Below are 21,835 nucleotides of genomic sequence, written 5' to 3'. Positions count from 1 at the left end.
CACATGGCATTACGTCTGAAATTCAGGAGCGGTTTCCTCCTGAAAACAGCTCCGTCATTTCAGCCGTAACGGACGTGCACGTGTGAACCCAGCCTAACTATCCAAAAAGAGAACGTGAAGCAGCACTCAAAGTGAATTTATTCATCCAACATGGAACCACTTGGATGACTAAATTCACTTTATTTGAGTGCTGCTTCACGTTCTCTTTTTTGGATATCTAACACATAAGGAGAGGTCACTCCTTTATTTTTGAAGGCTTGCACCAGCCTAGTCAGGCATTTGTTCACAGTGCTGCTCCAAACCTTTGGTTTTTTGTAAAATGTAACTATATTATGATCACTGTTACCGAGGTTTTCACGAACATTGACGTTCCCAACAAGCTCTGCATTATTAGAAATGACCAGATCCAACAGAGCTTCACCTCTAGTCGGGTCTTCCACAAACCGGCCCATAAAATTTTCCTGCAACAGGTTGAGGAAAAGTCTCCCCTTTGCAGTTGAAGCCGAACCATGACACCAATTAATATCCCGGTAATTAAAATCTCCCATTATCACTACAGTACCCGCCTGTGCAGCCCGCCCCATCTGTTTATATAGCTGAACTTCCATCTCCTCAGTTATATTGGGGGGTCTATAGATTACACCAAAAGTAATTTTTTCAGTGTTTACCTCCCTTTCTAGTTCCACCCACAAGGTTTCAACCTCCTCACAGTCTTCACCCACTATTGTCTCTTTCACACTCGCCTTCATATCACTTCTCACAGAGAGACATACACCACCGCCTTCATATCACTTCCCACATATTGACATACACCACCGCCTTTCCGAAAAAGTGTAAAACCCTGTAGATTTACAGCCCAGTCATGTGAAGAGTCCAGCCATGTTTCAGCAACACCAACTATATCTAGATTTTCTTCCAGAATCAAGGCCTCCAGCTCCCCCATTTTGCTGCTAGACTTCTGGCATTTGTGAACATACACTTTAACTTGCCTGTCAGTTTTTCACTTTTATCAGAAATTTGATTATTTGACATTTTTTGGGCATTTTTATTTTCACTGCGGTTTTGTAACAAAAAGGATCTCCTTATCCAGTCGTCTAGTCCTCTCCCCAGTTTCTTATGTGTGCTTGTACTAAAATAAATATATATATATATATATATATATATATATACACACACACACACACACACACACACGCACACACGCACGCACACTAATGTTTTGAGGGACTTTAGGAAAAAGTAACGTCAATCACAATAAAGAAAAATTGCCAACTATATTTGGCTCAGGAACAAATACGGTTTACACAAGAAATGCTTCTCATTCTCTAAACGCTTTCTTAGTATGTATTTCTGTAACAGTCAAATTCTCCTCTACTCGTAGACATTCTGCAAACATCTTCATTAGAATACAATTTATACTTTGACAAACAAAATTCTATCACTGTATAATGGTTTATCAGAGGGAGGAACATAACTACCTGTCCCAGTCATCATCCTTCGTTCTTCGTCTTCGAGACCTTTCTGCACCAGGCTTATCAAATTGATCAAAGTCATCGTCTGTAAAAAAGAAAAATCTTGTTAAGACAACTTAAATATATTATTCAGAAACACTTAGAAACCGTTACACACTCATGAAATATTTAAAGGTAAGATGCCGTCAGTAACATCTCTGCTGCCACCTATATACTTCGTGCTTGTGATCACAACAGTGAATAGAACAGTAATGAACCCGGCAAGTCGAATACGCCAGGAAACAGAATTTTTTTCCGATATGTTGAAGATCTGCCTGCTTTAGAGCCTATCAAGGTGGCAGCGGCCATAATGCTATACACGGCCAGGAAACATTGCTCAAAAATGGCTGCAAGTTTTCTCCTACACGCCAAGAATGTTGATAAAAATAAATTGGGCAGTACCCATGGAAAAATCTATTTAAACCAGGCTCTAGAAAAAAAGTTTGAGGCTATCTGGTTAACTTGGCTTAATGAATCTGGGCTATCCTCACCTTGCTTGACCAGGGAAAAATAATGATTTTAAGTTTGGTAATGTTACACCTCCTGTACAGGTTGAGTCAGATGCGCAAAATAGGCTGCAAAAACAGGATGCCTGTACAGGTTAATAGGCACATTTCATTGTATTGTCAGTGCAGATTGTAACAGAAGGGCTCAAAGACTGGCCATGTAGGTCCTGGACTGGTCAAATGATCGCCGGGATGTCGGTGGTAGGAGGCTGCTGCTGGGTCTAACTAGACAATAGTCACTATCACCGGGCTGATTTACCCTGCAGTGCAGCCCCAGTTAGGCTATGTTCACACGGGGTATTTTGCCGAGTTTTTTGACGCGGAAACCGCGTCGCAAAACTCGGCAGAAACGGCCCGAGAACGCCTCCCATTGATTTCAATGGGAGGCGTCGGCGTCTTTTTCCCGCGAGCAGTAAAACTGCCTCACGGGAAAAAGAAGCGACATGCCCTATCTTCGGGCGCTTCCGCCTCCCATTGACTTCAATGGGAGGCAGAGAAAGCGTATTTCTAGCTGTTTTATGCCCGCGGCGCTCAATGGCCGCGGGCGAAAAACGGCGCGATAATTGCCACGAAAATCGGCGTGCAGGGAGAGGAATATCTGCCTCAAAGTTCCAAACGGAATTTTGAGGCAGATATTCCTCCCCCAAAATACTCCGTGTGAACATAGCCTTACAGTGGAATAGTGTAACAATATGAAATAATAGAAGTCCCAAAGGAGCCTTTTCTGACTTTTGAGGGAAAGCGTAAATCTAATTTATTTATTTTTAACAAAAATTAAATTAAATAAAAAAACGACACATAAAATACCCTCCCCCGCTAATCACTGTCATAATGCTAGCCAAGACCCAATTACCCTAAAATAGATATGGAAGATTACAAAATTTAAGGGTAGACCATGACAATCACAAATAAAAAGTCTATTTTAGGGTAGCAAAATGTGTTAACGCGTGTAAAAAAAAAAAAAAAAAAGTATATATATTTTTTCAAACAATAGGCCTAAAAATGCGAAAAAAATCTAATTTAATGCGTATAAAAATAAGAAAAAGAAACCTGTATTGATCAAGGAAAAAAAATAAAAATCACGTCGTTAGCCCAACAAATAAAATCGTTATAGCCGTCTGACTATCACATGCCAAAAAAAAGTCTAATCGGTGCCTGATCCTGAACCGGGTAACGTGGTTATCGACTATAAACGTTTGATTGGTAGAGGTCTGACGGCTCAAATACGCACCAATCGCGAGAATAGGAGTTCTAGTCTGTTTACACCCGCACAAATCACACAAGGAGGTTAAAAAAAAAACGACAACGAGCCAAGCAGGCAGGTAAACACAAGGGGAAATATGAAAACTGTAGAGCGTGCTTACTTGACTTTTACCATACCGATCATTGACTTGATATTAGACTAAACGAGCTTAAATTTCATCATTGCAATCCGGTCCCTGAGCATAGGGCGCTGTGACCGTTTACTTGCCAATGTCCATATAGTTGTGACACGTTCATAGAGATTAATGTATGCACCACCTCCATATAGTTATAAATGGACGTCTGAGTAAACGAGGCTGTCACCTTGCACCAGTGACACCCAAGTATAGAGCATATTTACTGCTCACAGTTCACAGAGTAACAAAATGTTGGCGATTTTTGCGGCATATTTTAAATCTGATATACATAGTACAGTGACAGGAGTATGTATGCAAAAGATACAGAGCAAAACGTCAGCCGTTTCAGATCTTTATTCATATTTGCCCCAACATCAATTGCATATGTTTAATTTATTTCTTTCTTCCTGTATCTCATGACCTTCCGCTGTGAAACTAGGTACTCCCTGTTCCCAGACCCTCCCCACCACTGAAGATAGCAGCAGAATGGAGGGGGGGGGGGAATGAAAGGAAAAACCCAAAGGATTATCCAAAGCAAGGTATCAGGTTGTAATCAGTCAATCACTGCGGATCATTAGCATAATCAATGACGGAGAATCACCAGGATAGCATCTGATTGCGTATAGACTCGCCAACGCATTGAATAGTCATTCTTCCCCTTCTTTATTATTCATCACATATACATTTTTGTATTGATTACTTGTCAGGATCATATAGGTTGTTGATATGAGTGGAGCCATGTGATACTTGGGGAGCTTCTTGTAAAAGGATTGCACAGATATAAAGAAGACTTATGGACCAATCACCCTGCCTTAAGAAGGTCCTAAGCGTATCTTAGCCTATAATCACCTACAAAGAGGAGTATGTCCATCCACTACATCAGTATTTTAATCAAGACTCAAAACACATCACAGGTCTTATGGGAAAAGGAGGGGTTATATCAACATTAGGCAATTCACGCTCAAGAGCAGCAAATACCAGAGCAGCAACGCATTAAAAAGTTAATAGAAAAAGTATAAACTATTCATAAAATTTTTCAAAAAACACAACGTTCAATATGGATCTACAAATGGTATCTTGTTAGAACACATTCTTAATATGGGGCTGCTCAAGTCCTAGGAGAGTGTGAGCTTAGAAATGTGCTAAAGTCCAAGATAGTTATTTTTGCCAGGCCACCGAGGTACTTACTCCCGTAAAGATAAACTGGTAAAAAAAAAGGGAGCGTCAAAAAAGACATGAAGGTAACAATTTTATGTTTCGTTTTTTTCAATTCTATAATTTGAGATCTCGTCTTTCCCCATTTCTTGTCTGCTAACGACTAGGCAATGCCTGTTTACATGAGGGAAATAGAACGCCAAACGATAATCTTTAGGATGGGATCACACATTGCAGTTCATATGCATTTTTTGCCACGAAATCGTGGCAAAAACGGATTTGAACCACAATGTGAAATCCTAGCCTTAGACCATCACAAAAGACACGATCAATGACGAGCGAACGATTTCTCACTGATCGTGCAATTGCTGAAAACATTAAAATCGAACCCTCATACCGATCAAATCGGAGTGGCGTTATGCAGCTTCTATGTATAGTGGATACATGAAGGCTACAGCACTAAGACTATATTAATTTTTAAATAAATGTTTATAATAAAAAAGTTTAGATTGGCAAAACATACATTACAAATAATAATAATAGAAAAAGTTTTATATAGCCCTGAACTTGTCTGGTAAAATAAAAGCGGACCTTCGATTGGTTGCGATTGACAAGGCCAGTTTTCATGTCACAAGTTTGCCGAACGTTTAGCTTCACTTTAACCTTTCCAATTCTGGGGAGCTCAGCAGTGTCCTAGTCATATAAGTGTTTACACTCATCCTTACGACTGCTTATGGGACAGCGATTTATAATGGTACAATACTCATTTAAGACTTACTTCTATAGTCTAAATAATTATAGTATTGAATCCAACAGGAATATTTAGGGAATGGTTGGGGATCATTTCCCTGAATGATCAATTCCATAAACCAATAAAGCTTGGATTTCCATGTGGATTGACTTGTGGTACAATGACACTTCCAAATTTAGCTTCTTTATACCTTGGAGATTGGTTCTGGTGGGAAATCAGATTTTAACTCATTTAAGAGTAGACATTTCAAAGCAAATCCATAGGGAGACGGCAGCAGGCAGTCAAAACCCTGTCAAGAGCTGATAAAGTAGATACAGACACCACTAAAGCAGATGAAACAATAGCATTTCGATTGAGTTGTAGAAAATGTCCCTGCAAGGTTGACTTCAAACTCGGGGTTAGTGAGTTCCAACATCAGCACAAGAAGAAAAACTGATGTAAATGATTCAGTCATAACCTCTCCAGCCAGTCCATGTAATGGCGCATTATCCCCAGAGCGCTGATATAACGAAAGTATTAACAAGTAACCGCTCACCACTCATACCCCCAACCCCCATCCAGCCACCGAACCCGAGACAGAACACAGTCAAATTATTTTCATACGGCATCAATGCAACAGGATACTGAATTAGCGTATGTTCACACGCACGGTTTTCAGACGTAATTCGGATGTTTTACGCTTAGAATTACGCCTGATAAAACGGCTCCATTACGCCTACAAACATCTGCCCATTGCTTTCAATAGGTATTACGGTGTTCTGTTCCAACGAGGTGTTATTTTACGCGTCGCTGTCAAAATATGGCAAGTAAAAAGACGCCCGCGAAAAAGAAGTGCATGCCACTTCTTGGGATGTTTTTGGAGCTGTTTTTCATTGACTCCATTGAAAAACAGCTCCAATATCGTCCGTAAAATACGCGAGTTGCTACAAAAACATCTGAAAATCAGGAGCTGTTTTCGCCCGAAAACAGCTCCGTATTTTCAGACGTATTTTGCTAAGCCGTGTGAATATACCCTCACTGACGGTCATAGAAAAATATGGAACACGCACAATTTTAATCTGAGTAATTTCCTAAATTGATATCCCAGATATGTTCCCTGGTCTTGGGAAATTCCATAATATATTGCGGTACTACGCTAAAAACAAGTACTGGATTATCAGACTTTCAGGATTATTAGATGCTGGATTAAATACATTTTTATTGTATAATGAAAAAAAAGTTTGAGCATTAGACGGGATTATACGGTTTAGGGCAATTTAAAAGCTATGTACACTTTTGAAAGGAACTATTTCTTTTAATAAATCAATATTTTGTGTTTTTAAACAAATTTTAAATTGACTTATTGAAAAATGTTCTCACTTTTTATGATACAGAATCTATGGATCCTGTAAACATAAAAGCTTTATCGTTCTGTCAAAGCAGATTCCGTCAGTTCACCTGAACGGACGGCTCGGCTGAAAGCTGCTCCTGCGTGTCATGAACTTAGATGTGATCGATATTAGGTGGATCCTGTGTGTCAGAGACAACCCATTCTCAGTTCGACTGAACTGACAAAGAAGCCGAAAAGTTAAAAAAAATAATAAATGTCAAATGTGATCAGAAACACATATAGCATTGATGTTATTAAAAACAATCCTTTCAAAAGGTGTACATAGCATTTTAACCCCTTCCCGACATTTGCCGTACATGTACGTCATGGAAAGCATTGACTTCCCGCATCTTGCCGTACATGTACGCCGAATGTTTGGGACCGGCTCAGAAGCTGAGCCGGTGCCATCATCACCGGATCTCAGCTGTATCTTACAGCTGACATCCGGCTGTAACGGCGGGGACCGAAATTAGCTTCGATCCCCGCCATTAACCCCTTAAGTGCAGCGCTCAAACGCGATCGCTGCACTTAAGGTGTTTGCAGCTCATCGGAACCCCAGTAATGAAATTGCCGGGGTTCCGGTGGCTGCAATGGCAACCGGAGGCCTAATACTGGCCTCCTGGTCTGCCTAGCACCGAAGCCGGTCAAGATCCGCCCGGCGGCGGAGCCTGATCGGCTTCCGTAGCTGCTGGCAAGAAGGCACCGGGTCAGGAGCTGATCCGGCGTCATCAGCGGTGGAAGTCAGCTGTACTGTACAGCTGACATCCACCTGTAACGGCAGGAACCGGAGCTAGCTCCGATCCCTGCCATTAACCCCTTCGATGCAGCAATCGAAAGCGATTGCTGCATCGTAGCGGTTACTAGCAGATCGCCAGCCCTGACAGGCAATCAGGACTGGCGACTGCTGTTATGGCAACAGGAGACACAATGGTCTCCTGCTCTGCCATTACGGAAGCCGATTTAGGCCCCGCCGGGAGGCGAAGCCTAATCGGCTTGTTGTCAGTGAATGACTGACAGATCTAATACATTGCACTACATAGGTAGTGCAATGTATTAGAAAAAAAAAAATCTGACCGTTGGACCTTCAAGTCCCCTAGTGGGACTTGAGAAAAAGTGTAAAAAAAAAGTATAAAAAAAAAGTGCAAATAATAAAAGTTTGAAAACAATAAAAGTTTCAAGTAATCAAATAAAACACAATCCCCCTTTTACTCTTATCAAGTCCTTTATTATTGAAAAGTAATAATAAACCATATGTATTTGGTATCGCCGCGACCGTAACGACCTGAGGTATCATTATATTATTTATTGCACGCGGTGAACAGCGTAAAAAAACAAAACGTAAAAAACGTTACCAGAGTTTCTGTTTTTTAGTCACTTTGCCCTACAAATGTTAGAATAAAAAGTGATCAAAAAGTCGCACGTATCCAAAAATGGTACCTATAAAAACTATAGCTCGTCCCGCAAAAAACAAGCCCTCATACACCTCCGTTGACAAAAAAATTAAAAAGTTATGGTTCTCACAACTTGGCGACAGAAAAAATACATTCTTTTTACAAAAGTAATTTTATTGTGCAAAAAGTTGTAAAACATAAAAAAGTGCTATAAATTAGGTATCGCCGGAATCGTACTGACCCGCAGAATAAAGTTAACATGTAGTTTATAATGCGTGGTGAACGCTGTATAAAAAAAACAAAAAAAGCTGTGCCAGAATTGCGTTTTTTTGTTTACCTGGCATCCCAAAAAATAGGATAAAAGGTGATCAAAAAGTCGCATGTACCCCAAAATGGTACCAATAATAACTACAGCTCGTCCCGCAACAAACCAGCCCTCATACCGCTACGTCTATGAAAAATAAAATTAGTTATGGCTCCAATAAGTCAGGAAATAAAAAAATATGCAGTTGTGCCCGAGGGGAACATTTCTTCTGTTTGAAGAGGCGATTTATCAAGGACCTAAAATTAGGGAACCAGGAAAGGGAGGGCCCAAACATATCCGCTGGAAGAGACGGTGCCCGTATTATACCAGGACAACACTTCCTAGCAAAATTCCCCAAACTACAAAGGCGCGGAGTGTGGATCAAAAGGGGGATAATAAAGGACGCCATATATCAGTGCGACACCGGCCTGTGCAGAAAGGATTGCCTCACAGCGTAACACACATCTATGGATTATTTTATTGTTTTTTTTTACCCCATTATTATACCACCTGACTATGCCCCTTATATACTCCGCCCGGCTTACCTATGCCCCCACATTATAAACGGAAACACCAGTAAGACTCCAAACAAAACTACTACCAAGCAAAATCCACGCTCCAAAAGCCAAATGGCATTTCCTCCCATCTGAACCCTACAATGTCCCCAAAAAGCAGTTTCCTTCCACATATATGGCACCGTCATACCCAGGAGAACCCTTTTAGCAATTTTTGGGGTGTGTGTCTCCAGTGGCATAAGCTGGGCACGACATATTTGCCACTGAATGGCATATCTAGGGAAAAATATAAATTTTTAATTTGCACCATCCACAGCGCATTTATTTATGGAAAAGACCTGTGGGGTGAAAATGCTCACTACACCCCTTAATAAATGCCTTGAGGGGTGCAGTTTCCATAATGGGGTCACTTCCCAGGGGTTTATTTTTATTATTTCACATCTGAGCCTCTGCAGTTGTGAACCAATACTTTGTAAATCGCCAAATTAGGCCTCAATTTTACATGGTACGCTTTCACTCCTGAGCCTGGTCCAATGTCCAGGCAAGAGATTAAGGCCACATGTAGGGTGTTTCTAAAACCAGGAAACCCAGCATAATAATTAGAGAGCTGTCTTGTTATGGTGGCACAAGCCGGGCACCACATATTGTCCACATATCTGTGGAAAAAAATCCCATTTTCACTCTGCAACATCGAGTTCACACTAATTTCTACAAAACACCTGCAGGGTTAACATGCTCACTACACCCCTAGGTAAATGCATTGAGGGGTGTAGTTTCCAAAATTGGGTCACTTCTGGGGGGTTTCCACTGTTTTGGGCCCACAGGCACCCAGAAACCAATCCAGCAACATCTGCACTCCAAATGGCGGTCCTTCCCTTCTGAGCCCTGCCGTGTGCCCAAACAGCAGTTTATGATCACATATGGGGTATTGCCGTACTCGGTAGAAATTGCTTTACAAATGTTGGGTTCTTTTTTTTCCTTTATTTGTTGCGAAAATGAAAAAATTTGCGCTAAAGCTACGTCTTATTGAAGAAAAAGGATTGTTTTTATTTTCACTGCCCAATTCTAATAAATTCTATGAAACATCTGTGGGGTCAAAATGCTCACTACGCCCCTAGATGAATTCCTCAAGAGGTGTAGTTTCCTAAATGGTGTCACTTTTTGGGCGTTTTCATTGTTTTTTCCCCTCAGGGGCTTTGTAAATGTGACATGGCCGCCGCAAACCATTCCTGCTCAATGTGATCTCCAAAAGCCAAATAGCGCTCTTTCCCTTCTAAGCCAAGCCGTGTCTCCAAACAGCCATTTATTACCACATGTTGGGCATTGTTTTACTCGGGAGAAATTGCTTTACAAATTTTGTGGTGCTTTTTCTCCTTCAGTCCTTGTGGAAATGAGTAAAAATAAGCTAAACGTACATTTTCTTTGAAAAAATTTAGATTATTATTTTCAGGGCCTACTTCCAATAATTTCTGCAAAAAACCTGTGGGGTCAAATCGCTCACTATACCCTTAGATAATTTCCTCAATGGGTGTAGTCTCCAAAATGGGGTCACTTGTGGGGGGTTTCCACTGTTTTGTCTCCTCAGGGACTTCGTAAATGTGACCTGGCCTCCGCAAACCATTCCTGCTAAACTTGAGCTCCAAAAGCCAAATAGCGCTCTTTCCCTTCTCAGCCCTGCCGTGTCTCCAAACAACCGTTTATTACCACATGTGGGGTATTGTTTTACTCGGGAGAAATTGCTTTACAAATTTTACGGTGCTTTTTCTCCTTTAGTCCTTGTGGAAATGAGAAAAAAAAAAAATCGCTAAACCTACATTTTCTTTGAAGAAATGTTGATTTTAATTTTCACGGCCTACTTCCAATAATTTCTGTAAAAAACCTGTGCGGTCAAAATGCTCAATGTACCCCTAGATAATTTCCTTGAGGTGTGTAGTTTCCCAGATGGGGTCACTTTTGGGGGATTTTGACTGTTTTGGCACCGCAAGAGCCCTTCAAACCTGACATGGTGCCTAAAATTTATTCCAACAAAAATAAGGCCCCAAAATCCACTAGGTGTTCCTTTGCTTCTGAGGCCAGTGCTTCAGTCCAGTAGCACGCTACGGCCACATGTGGGATATTTCCTAAAATTGCAGAAACTGGGCAACAAATATTGAGTTGCATTTCTCTGGTAAAACCTTCTGTGTTATAAAAAAAATTGTACTAAAAATGTATTTCTGCAAAAAAAGATGAAATTTGTAAATTTCACCTCTACTTTGCTTTAATTCCTGTGACATGTGTAAAGGGTTAAGACATTTTCTAAATGCTGTTTTGAATACTTTGAGGGGTGAAGTTTTTAAAATGGGGTGACTTTTTGGGGGTTTCTAATATATAAGGCCCTCAAAGCCACTTCACAACTGAACTGGCCCCTGTAAAAATGGCCTTTTGAAATTTTCTTGAAAATGTGAGAAATTGCTGCTAAAGTTCTAAGCCTTGTAACGTCCTAGAAAAATAAAAAAAAATGTTCAAAAAACGATGCCAATCTAAAGTAGACATATGGGGGATGTTAATTAGCAACAATTTTGTGTGGTATAACTGCCTGTCTTACAAGCAGATACATTTAAAGAGGCTCTGTCACCAGATTTTGCAACCCCTATCTCCTATTGCAGCAGATCGGCGCTGCAATGTAGATTACAGTAACGTTTTTATTTTTTAAAAACGAGCATTTTTGGCCAAGTTATGACCATTTTCGTATTTATGCAAATGAGGCTTGCAAAAGTACAACTGGGCGTGTTGAAAAGTAAAAGTACAAGTGGGCGTGTATTATGTGCGTACATCTGGGCGTGTTTACTACTTTTACTAGCTGGGCGTTCTGATGAGAAGTATCATCCACTTCTCTTCACAACGCCCAGCTTCTGGCAGTGCAGACACAGCCGTGTTCTCCAGAGATCACGCTGTGTCGTCACTCACAGGTCCTGCATCGTGTCAGACGAGCGAGGACACATCGGCACCAGAGGCTACAGATGATTCTGCAGCAGCATCGGCGTTTGCAGGTAAGTCGATGTAGCTACTTACCTGCAAACGCTGATGCTGCTGCAGAATCAACTGTAGCCTCTGGTGCCGATGTGGCAGTCACGATGCAGGACCTGTGAGTGACGTCACAGATCTGCACTGCCAGAAGCTGGGCGTTGTGAAGAGAAGTGGATGATACTTCTCATAAGAGCGCCCAGCTAGTAAAAGTAGTAAACACGCCCCGATGTACGCACATAATACACGCCCAGTTGGACTTTTACTTTTCAACACACCCAGTTGTACTTTTGCAAGCCTCATTTGCATAAATACGAAAATGGTCATAACTTGGCCAAAAATGCGCGTTTTTTAAAAATAAAAACGTTACTGTAATCTACATTGCAGCGCCTATCTGCTGCAATAGCAGATAGGGGCTGCAAAATCTGGTGACAGAGCCTCTTTAAATTGAGAAAAATGCTAATTTTTGCAATTTTTCGCTAAATTTTGGTGTTTTTCACAATTAAATACTGAACATATCGAGCAAATTTTGCCAGTAACTTAAAGTCCAATGTGTCACGAGAAAACAATCTCAGAATCGCTTGGATAGGTGAAAGCATTCCGGAGTTATTACCACAAAGTGACACGTCAGATTTGAAAAATGAGGCTCGGTCAGGAAGGTCAAAAGTGGCTAAAGAGGGAAGGGGTTAAGGGTCACTCATTCAGAAGAAAAAAAAACTGAAAGACACATTCAGAATTTGTAAACCGGTTCAAAGACCACCAGAAATAGCTAGAAGGATGGGGCTGTAGGAGCGATCCTTGGAGAGCAGTGTATGAGCCAAAGACAGTGTATATAGCCGTACTTTGTATTCAGACCCTCACCGATCAAACGTTCGGATAGGTGTCTTCTCCACTGTTGTATGCATGGTTTTTATATGGGAGACTTCACATGTGACTATTGCCTATAGCAGACACTAGTGGTAATAGGTTTCTATGGGAAACTTTTGCAGCATTTGGATCAGTTTTTATACAGGAAGCTTGCAATCTTTATGTGCGAGTTTTTCACTACAAAGTGCTTAGCACAGGACGGGCAGTTCATACAAAGCGGTATCTTCTAAAGACGACAGAAGTTTTTTTACTTCAGCCGAATATCCACCAGGTTGTCCGTACTTGGAGAGCTTTCTGGAAAAGGACGTAGAAGTGTCACGGAGAGGACAAGGCATGGCAGGCTGGTAAAGTACAACTTCATGGTCAATGTCATACTCCGGGATTAGGGAGCTGTGATCTGGGGAGTTGTTTGGTCACGTCCTTACAACTCGTGGGATCAATGTCTCGAATTTAACATTGCAGAACTGCTACAGTAGAATTTCATAACCCAGAACGTCTGATAATACAGCACTTCCTTCCAGTACATAACTAAAGTATAATGTCAAACCACAGCAGTTTTTATGGAAATATCTAAAGCCTCATGCACACGACCGTAGCCATGTGCACGGCTGGGATTTCCAGGTCGGCCGGCCACGGAGTGACACTTGTGAGCCCGGACCGCAGAACACGGCCTGGAAAGGTTTGCGGGCCTCTGCTAGAACAACAAATTTATTGTCTATTACGACAGAAAACTGGCATAAAATTATAGCACACGTAGATTTCAGTCTGTGGCTCAAATCTATGGGGATCCGTGAAAACGGAACTCGCACGGGGGCACCTCGGACGTGAAAAACGTCATGTTTTTTAGCATTGCCCTTCTGTTAAGGGGTTACGTCAAAGGTTTCAGTCGGGTTAACCCCTCAACAAAAAGGCAAACTGAAACCTTAGCTTCCGTTTCCCTCACCATTGATCTCAATGGTGACGGAAACGTTGCTAAAGGTTTCTGTTTGTCACAGGGTTCAGTTGTCCTTGACGGAATCAATAGCGCAGTCGACTGCACTATTGATTCCGTAATAAACAACGGAACCCTGTCACAACGGTGACAAATGGAAACCATTAGCAACGTTTCCGTCACCATAGAGATCCATGGTGAGGGAAACGGAAGCTAAGGTTTCAGTATGCCTTTCCGTTCAGGGGTTAACACCACGGAAACCTCCGACGTAACCACTCAACGGAAGGGCAACTCCTATTGAGGGACATGGGCGTTTATCTGACAAAACCAAAAAAAAAAAAAAAACACACAACAAAAACGTACCATGTGAATCCAGACTTAGGCATCACTTGGCACCCGCAGAAACGAGCAGAACCAGGTCCCCGAGAGGGACTAAAAATAAATAAACGTGATCTACTTGCTGCTTAAATTAAGAACCCATCCTACACTTAGGATGCCCCTGACTTCTCTTTTTTGGCATCGGCAGCCCAAAGTGTCATACATGGACATGTGACCACGACAGCCAATCGCTGACGGTAGCAGTAGGGTGCCAAACATGCCGACGTCACCAATGCAGCCAGCAACTGATTAGGTGACCACGCGCAAAATGCCATGGCAGCAGAAAATAAATTTACAAAAAGAGAAAACACATCACTCCCCCGCTCTTTACATACCAGCAGGGATGACATGCCATACCACCCTGTGACTGCTGCAGCGGTGATGTCAGCAAGGATGGCACACGACTGCCGAGGCCAGCGATTAACTACAGTGGTCATGTGCCTGGTATGACACATCATCGCTACTGGAATGTCAACAAAGACCGTCAGGAGAACACCGGAGCATCCGTGCTGGGGGGGGGGGGGGGATGTAACAGACGAGTTATGTTTTTATTTTTTTCCCCATTTATTTATTACTTTTTCCCACTGCCAAGTCTTTAAAGAGGCTCTGTCACCAGATTTTGCAACCCCTATCTGCTATTGCAGCAGATAGGCGCTGCAATGTAGATTACAGTAACGTTTTTATTTTAAAAAAACGAGCATTTTTGGCCAAGTTATGACCATTTTTGTAGTTATGCAAATGAGGCTTGCAAAAGTCCAAGTGGGTGTGTTTAAAAGTAAAAGTCCAAGTGGGCGTGTATTATGTGCGTACATCGGGCCGTTTTTAATACTTTCACTAGCTGGGCGCTCTGATGAGAAGTAACATCCTCTTCTCTTCAGAACGCCCAGCTTCTGACAGTGCAGATCTGTGACGTCACTCACAGGTCCTGCATCGTGACGGCCACATCGGCACCAGAGGCTACAGTTGATTCTGCAGCAGCATCAGCGTTTGCAGGTAAGTCGATCTTACTTGCAAACGCTGATGCTGCTGCAGAATCAACTGTAGCCTCTGCTGCCGTCACGATGCAGGACCTGTGAGTGACGTCACAGATCTGCACTGTCAGAAGCTGGGCGTTCTGAAGAGAAGTGGATGATACTTCTCGTCAGAACGCCCAGCTAGTAAAAGTATTAAAAACGCCCCGATGTACGCACATAATACACGCCCACTTGGACTTTTACTTTTAAACACACCCACTTGGACTTTTGCAAGCCTCATTTGCATAATTACAAAAATGGTCATAACTTGGCCAAAAATGCTCGTTTTTTAAAAATAAAAACGTTACTGTAATCTACATTGTAGCGCCGATCTGCTGCAATAGCAGATAGGGGTTGCAAAATCTGGTGACAGAGCCTCTTTAACCCGTTAGTGACCGCCCCATAGTGTTTTTACGTCGGTCACAAACGGGCTTTATTCCGATGCAATTGCCTTTCTACGTATCGATCTCACCCATTTAAACCCCTCAGATGCATCGCTCAATAGTGAGCACCGCATCTGAGTTGTTTTGGAGAGAGGGAGGGTGTTCCCTCTCATCCCACTGACACCCGGAGATAAGATCGCTGAGTGTCTGTCTTCTATGGCAGCCGGGGGGCCTAATAAAGGCCCCCAAGTCTGCCTGTAGTAAATGCCTGCTAGATTATGCCTCCGGCACGACCTAGCAGATGCCTGTCCGTTTTACACGGACAGGCATAATACACTGCAATACAGAAGTATTGAAGTGTATTATAAATGTGATCGTATGATCGCATACTGAAGTCCCCTAGTGGGACTAGTAAAAAAGCAAAAAAAAGTTTCATAAAAAGTGAAAAAAATAAAAATAAAAACCCACTTTTCCCCTTACAAACTGCTTTATTATTAAAAAAAAACAAAATAAAGTTAAAAAGTTACACATATTTGGTATCGCCGCGTCCGTAACGACCCCGACTATAAAGTTATTACATGATTTAATCCGCACGGTGAACTTTGTAAAAAATAAAATAAAAAAACATGCAAAAATTGCTGTTTTCTTTGAATCCAGCCTTAAAAAATTTTTTTAAAAAAAATGATAAAAAAGTCGCATCTACTCCAAAATCATACCGATAAAAACTACAAGTCGTCCTGCAAAAAAAAAGCCCTCATACAACTGGATCGGCGAAAAAATAAAAAAATTTACGGCTCTTCAAATATGGAGACACAAAAACAAATAATTTTGAAAAGTTTTAACTGTGTAAAAGTAGTAAAACATACAAAATCTATATAAATTTGGTATCGTTGCAATCGCAACAACCCGCTGAATAAAGTTATTGTGTTATTTATACCACACGGTAAACGGCGTAAATTTAGGATGCACAAGTGTGGCGAATTTGCATTTTTTTTCCTTTTCACTTCTCAAAAAAGTTAATCAATAAATTCTATGTACCCCAAAATGGTGCTATTAAAAAATTCCAACTTGTCCCGCAAGAAACAAGACCTTATACAGCTATGTCGACGCAAAAATAAAAAAAAGTTATAGATCTTTGAATGCGACGATGGAAAAACTTAAAAAATTGCTCTGTCATTAAGGTTTGAAATACCTTCGGTATTAAAGGGGTTAAAACAACTCCTTGAAGGGGTTTTCCAGATTAAAAATAAAACGTGGCAGCTTATTACAGTAGAAAATAACAAATATGTCTTTGCTCACCCAGCGCCAATGCTCCCACGTTCTCCTGATGGCGATGATGTGCCACACCAACATGTAACCGCTGTGACTAGTGCCACACAACAGATGTCACCACTGTGGTCATTGATTGGCTGCAGCAGTCATGTGTCTGTACAGCATGTGATCACTGCAGCGATGTAAACAGTGGCGGGCGGTGGGCCACCCAATAACACCGGCCAGGTGCAGGGTGTATGTACAAGTGACGTTTTTATGGCTTTTTTTGTCAGAATTTTGCGCAAAGCTTGGGTATAAAGTGGGTGCGGTGGAGGGGACTTCACACTGCGAGGGTCTGGGAGCCTCAGACAAGACCGAAACTCCGTCACCTTCCTCCTCCGCCCAGTCCGTGTAAACATGTCCGCCTACTGAATGCGAAGGTCTCTCTGCTGCAATCCCACACTTCACTTAGTCCTGACGTTTCTCTGTTCACACCTGCGCTCACTTTTGCGTTTTTCTATTCCATCAAAGGAACAGAAAATTGGAAGCTCCAAATCCATTGAACGACAGAAACCAACAGCACCCACTGACGTATATGGTTACACCGGGTTTCTGCCGGACAAAATAGAGCTGCACGCTGCGCTATTCTGTGCGCCAAATTTGAGGGAATCTGCAACAAAAACTTTAAGGCAAACACAGCAGTCATCATACAAAATTACCAGCACTTGAAAATATTTCCCTTTTACCGGCCCCCTGATGTAAATACCGGCTGCGCCTGCGGTGAGAACCCCAGCGGCACCAGATTTGTAAGTGTGAATAGGGACATATTTGTTATTTTATATCATAGCAGCTTCCAGAAAAAAATGTGTGTATATATATATATATATATATATATATCTCCTATAGAGAGGAACCAATCAGCATGGTGGACAAGTGAAGATGTAATCACATTGATATGACTAGAAGCACGGCAGGGTGGGTGCCGCTTACGAGGCCTAAATGTTATTCCCTGACACAAGATCCCCTAGGCCTATGTCCAGGCCTGTGCGTCAGTATGAGGAGCATTACTATGATCGGTACCTTCCAGCATAGCGGCCATGTTGCTCCGGATTCTTCCCTTTCACATAGACGATTTATCACCAGATCCTCGGCTAGCGCGGTGTCCCCCGGCCTCGGTCAGAATCCCAGACGGGGTAAGATAGGGTGCGGGAGAACAAACAGTAATCACAACATGGCCGCCGTCTGCGACCGCTCTCCGGTCCCGCCATGCATTGTGGGTAGAATTAGGTAGGTGACAACACAGCCTGAGAGGGACTGGACTAGGGGCGGGGCTCAGGAGCATTCACGGCGGAGAAGACGTAGGAAACGTGACCGCGCATGCTCGTGGCCGTTATTCAGCCCGGGGACGCGCACGACGTATCTGAGACAACCGACAAGTGAGTAGAGGGCAGGCGGGCGGAGACGCGTCATGTTCCGGCTTCTAGTGTGTCTTCTTATATGTAATGTGGTCTGGTTTAGAAGTCACCACAAAGCTAGACAGTCCATGATTTCTACTAAATATAGGTCTCTTGTGTTCTTTATTATACAGCTGCGGTTTTTTGTATCTCTTCCTGGGAAAGCTGGGTGACCACCACTATGGCATCCACTACTACTCTACAGTGGTTGTCACTTCGCTTCCCAAGACCTGTGAATGAAAAGTTGCCTGGTTATGCTCTGATACGTCCCTTATATTCCAATAGGATTTACCATTCAGGACACTGGGAAAGCTGGGTGACAACCACTTTAGGGCATGGCTATAAGTAACAAAACAGCGAGAACATCTCAAGGTTGTTGTAAATTCTCTGTCCTGTTCTCTACGTCTGTTTTTTTTTTTTTAAATAAATTCTCCATTTTGAATATTAAGCATGCGATAATAAAGCGCAAACATGAAAAAGCGCAGACATCGGCTCGCAGGTCAATAGAAAGTAGCATTGTGAACACAGTCGACATATCGCATTTCCGTAAGACATGAAATACAATAGTTAGAGAAAGGGGGACGGGGGGGGGGGGGTGAGACCAACATACAGATCTCTACCTACGTCCGTTTAGAAATTCAGTACAATATTTATTTTCTGTCGGATTGTCCTTCAGTGGTATTACTGAGAGAAAGTTGTGAAATATCTGCCCCCATATCATTATCATGTCATATACCGGTCCTGAGGACAGCGCATATATACAGAAGTGTGAACAGGGGTGTAATACAGGGGGGGGGGGCAGAGGTCCTGGAGCCTGAGGGGGCCTTATGTAAGGAGACCAGTACAATGAGTGACGTGATAGTTGGGGGGGCCCAGGAGCTTAAACATTTATGGCTTATCCCCAGAATACGCTATAAATGTCTGATAGATGCCGAGCGAGCTCCACTCAAGGGTTTCTGTCACTCCCGTAAAGCAGAATGGAGAGATCCGCGCACATGCCCGCTCTCCAATAGTCCCCGCCTGGAATCGGAAGCTTACAGGCACCGCACCAACAGAGATGGCGGTTGGATGACCCCGTTTTTTATTTAGGTGCGGGTCACAGAGCTGGGACCCGCATCTATAAGACATTTATGGCATATCCTCTGGATATTCTATAAATGTCTAAGGCCCCGTGCACACAACCGTATTTTTCCTCCATCTGTAAATATTGTCCGTAAATACGGATCCGTTAATCTGCATATAAAGAAGGGTGTCCGTGAATACAGTCCGTAGTGCGTCCATAATGTATCCGTATTTACGGATCCACAAAAAACTGAGGAATCTATGGTAATCCCTTGGCGTCGCATAGCAATGCTTCTGTAATTACGCACGGCTATAGATGCACATCCGTAGCAGTCTGTAATTACGGAAGTGCCCCTAGACTTCTATGGGCAGTCCGTGCCGTAATTACGGACAAAAAAAAGGACATGTTCTATCATTTCTAGGGCGTGGACACCCAGTCGTAAAAATACGGAAAGGTGCCCGTAGCCCATAGAAATGAATGGGTCCGTAATTATGGATGAAAAATACGGTCGTTTGCATGGGGCCTTAAGGGCCTTTTACACCTGCCGATGCAGCGAGCGCCGCTCAACGAGACATTGTTGATCGTCGCTCGTTTGTTCCTGTCACACGAAGCTTTGGATGGGGACGAGCGGTCGTTACTCTGATCGCTCGTCCCCATCCATTATTATGTCGGCAGCGCGTCTCCCTGTTTACACAGCAAGATATGCTGCCGACAACGATAATATTTCACTTTTTGAAAACGATACGACCAGCAGATGATCGAGCACAGTCGGCAACGAGCGTTCTATGAACGCTTGTCTGCCCGATAATCGCCCAGTGTAAAAGGGCCTTTCGTTGTGAATAACCCTTTAAAGAGGCTCTGTCACCACATAAGTGGCCTATCTTGTACATGATGTGATCGGCGCTGTAATGTGGATTACAGCAGTGTTTTTTTATTTAGAAAAACGATCATTTTTGACGGAGTTATGACCTATATTAGCTTTATGCTAATGAGTTTCTTAATGGAAAACTGGGCGTGTTTTACTTTTGACCAAGTGGGCGTTGTACAGAGGAGTGTATGACACTCACCAATCAGTGACATACACTTCTCTCCATTTATACAGCACTAGCGATATAGCTATATCACTATGTGCAGCCAGATACACACACTATAACATTACTACAGTGTCCTGACAATGAATATACATTACCTCCAGCCAGGACATGATGTGTATTCAGACTCCTGACCACTTCTCTGCACTTCTCTGTGATATTTACAGCAAGGCAAGCGTAATCTCGTTTGAAATGACAGGTTACATCGTAATCTTGCGAGATTACGCTTGCCTTGCTGTAAATATCACAGAGATGCTACAGAAGTGACAGGATTCTGAATATACATCCCGTCCTGGCTGGAGGTAATGTATATTTATTGTCATGACACATGAGTAACGTTATAGTGTGTTTATGTGACTGCACATAGTGATATAGTTGTATCGCTATGTGCTGTGTAAATGAATGGAGAGAAGTTTATGACGCTGATTGGTCAGCGTCATACACTCCTCTGTATAACTCCTTCTTGGCCATATAGTAAAACACGCCCAGTTGTCCATTAAGAAACGCATTAGCATAAAGCGAATATAGTTCATAACTCCGTCCAAAAATGATCGTTTTTCTAAATAAAAAAAACACTGCTGTAATCTACATTACAGCGCCGATCACATCATGTACAATATAGGCCACTTATAATGTGGTGACAGAGCCTCTTTAAAGTTATGCCTTTTTTAATGATATTGGCTGCTCTTTTCATGAGATCTCTGACCTTTTGTACTTTTGGCTTTTTCCCCATTAAAGGCTATGTAAGGCTTCGTTCACATCTGCGCTGGGGCTCCGTTCCGTCGGAGCTTTGCGTCGGAACGGAGCCCTGACAGACACAGACGGAAACCATAGGTTTGTTTCCATCACCATTGATTTCAATGGTGACGGATACGGTGCCAATGGTTTCCGTTTGTCTCCGTTGTGCAAGGGTTCCATCGTTTTGACTGAATCAATAGCGTAGTCGACTACACTATTGATTCAGTCAAAACGATGGAACCCTTGCACAACGGAGACAAACGGAAACCATTGGCACCGGATCCGTCACCATTGAAATCAATGGTGATGGAAACAAACCTATGGTTTCCGTCTGTGTCTGTCAGGGCAGATGTGAACGAAGCCTAAACTTTTGAAAGGCAACATTTTTTTTATCATTTTTTTTTTGTTGTGTAACTTTGTAAATGCTTTTTAATAAAAATTAGTTTTACTTTTTTAGATACATCTGCTCTGTATTCTCTATACAGAGCAGCTGTATCTAGCGCTATTCTCTGAATCTGTCACTCCCGCGGACCTGACGGGTTTAGTGACGGCGGATCCTGTGTCTCTGACACGCAGGATCCACCTGTAATCTATCACAAGTTTCAGCCATTTTTCGTTTTTTCACTTTCGTTCGTTCTTCTCCACTTTCCAAAAGCCATAACTTTTTAATTTTTTCATCAATGTTGACATATGCCGGCTTGTTTTGTGCAGGACTAGTTGTGGACTTTCACGGCACCATTTATAGTACCTTATAATATAGTGGGAAACTGGGAAAAAAATAT

General features: G+C 42.3%; 2 protein-coding genes across 4 annotated transcripts in view; one reads left to right on the top strand and one right to left on the bottom strand.

Moving 5' to 3' along the window:
* Positions 1 to 18,067, bottom strand: part of RBM33 (RNA binding motif protein 33) — a 90,262-nt gene extending 72,195 nt beyond the window's left edge. For all 3 annotated transcript variants that reach the window (XM_075827393.1, XM_075827395.1, XM_075827394.1), the window contains exons 1-2: positions 17,788 to 18,067; positions 1,479 to 1,557 (exon numbers count right to left, since the gene is read on the bottom strand). In XM_075827393.1, the coding sequence (XP_075683508.1) occupies positions 1,479 to 1,557; positions 17,788 to 17,806 (98 nt within the window). In that variant the 5' untranslated portion in view covers positions 17,807 to 18,067. The remainder of the gene's footprint in view (positions 1 to 1,478; positions 1,558 to 17,787) is intronic.
* Positions 18,044 to 21,835, top strand: part of CNPY1 (canopy FGF signaling regulator 1) — a 101,520-nt gene continuing 97,728 nt past the window's right edge. The window contains exon 1 of the mRNA XM_075827397.1: positions 18,044 to 18,143. The gene's annotated coding sequence lies outside the window, so the exon portion shown is untranslated. The remainder of the gene's footprint in view (positions 18,144 to 21,835) is intronic.

The sequence above is a fragment of the Rhinoderma darwinii genome, chromosome 5 (genome assembly GCF_050947455.1).
Source record: "Rhinoderma darwinii isolate aRhiDar2 chromosome 5, aRhiDar2.hap1, whole genome shotgun sequence".
Taxonomy (NCBI): Eukaryota; Metazoa; Chordata; class Amphibia; order Anura; family Rhinodermatidae; genus Rhinoderma; species Rhinoderma darwinii.
Note: the sequence above shows the minus strand (reverse complement) of the source record. Positions and strands in the feature narration are given on the sequence as shown.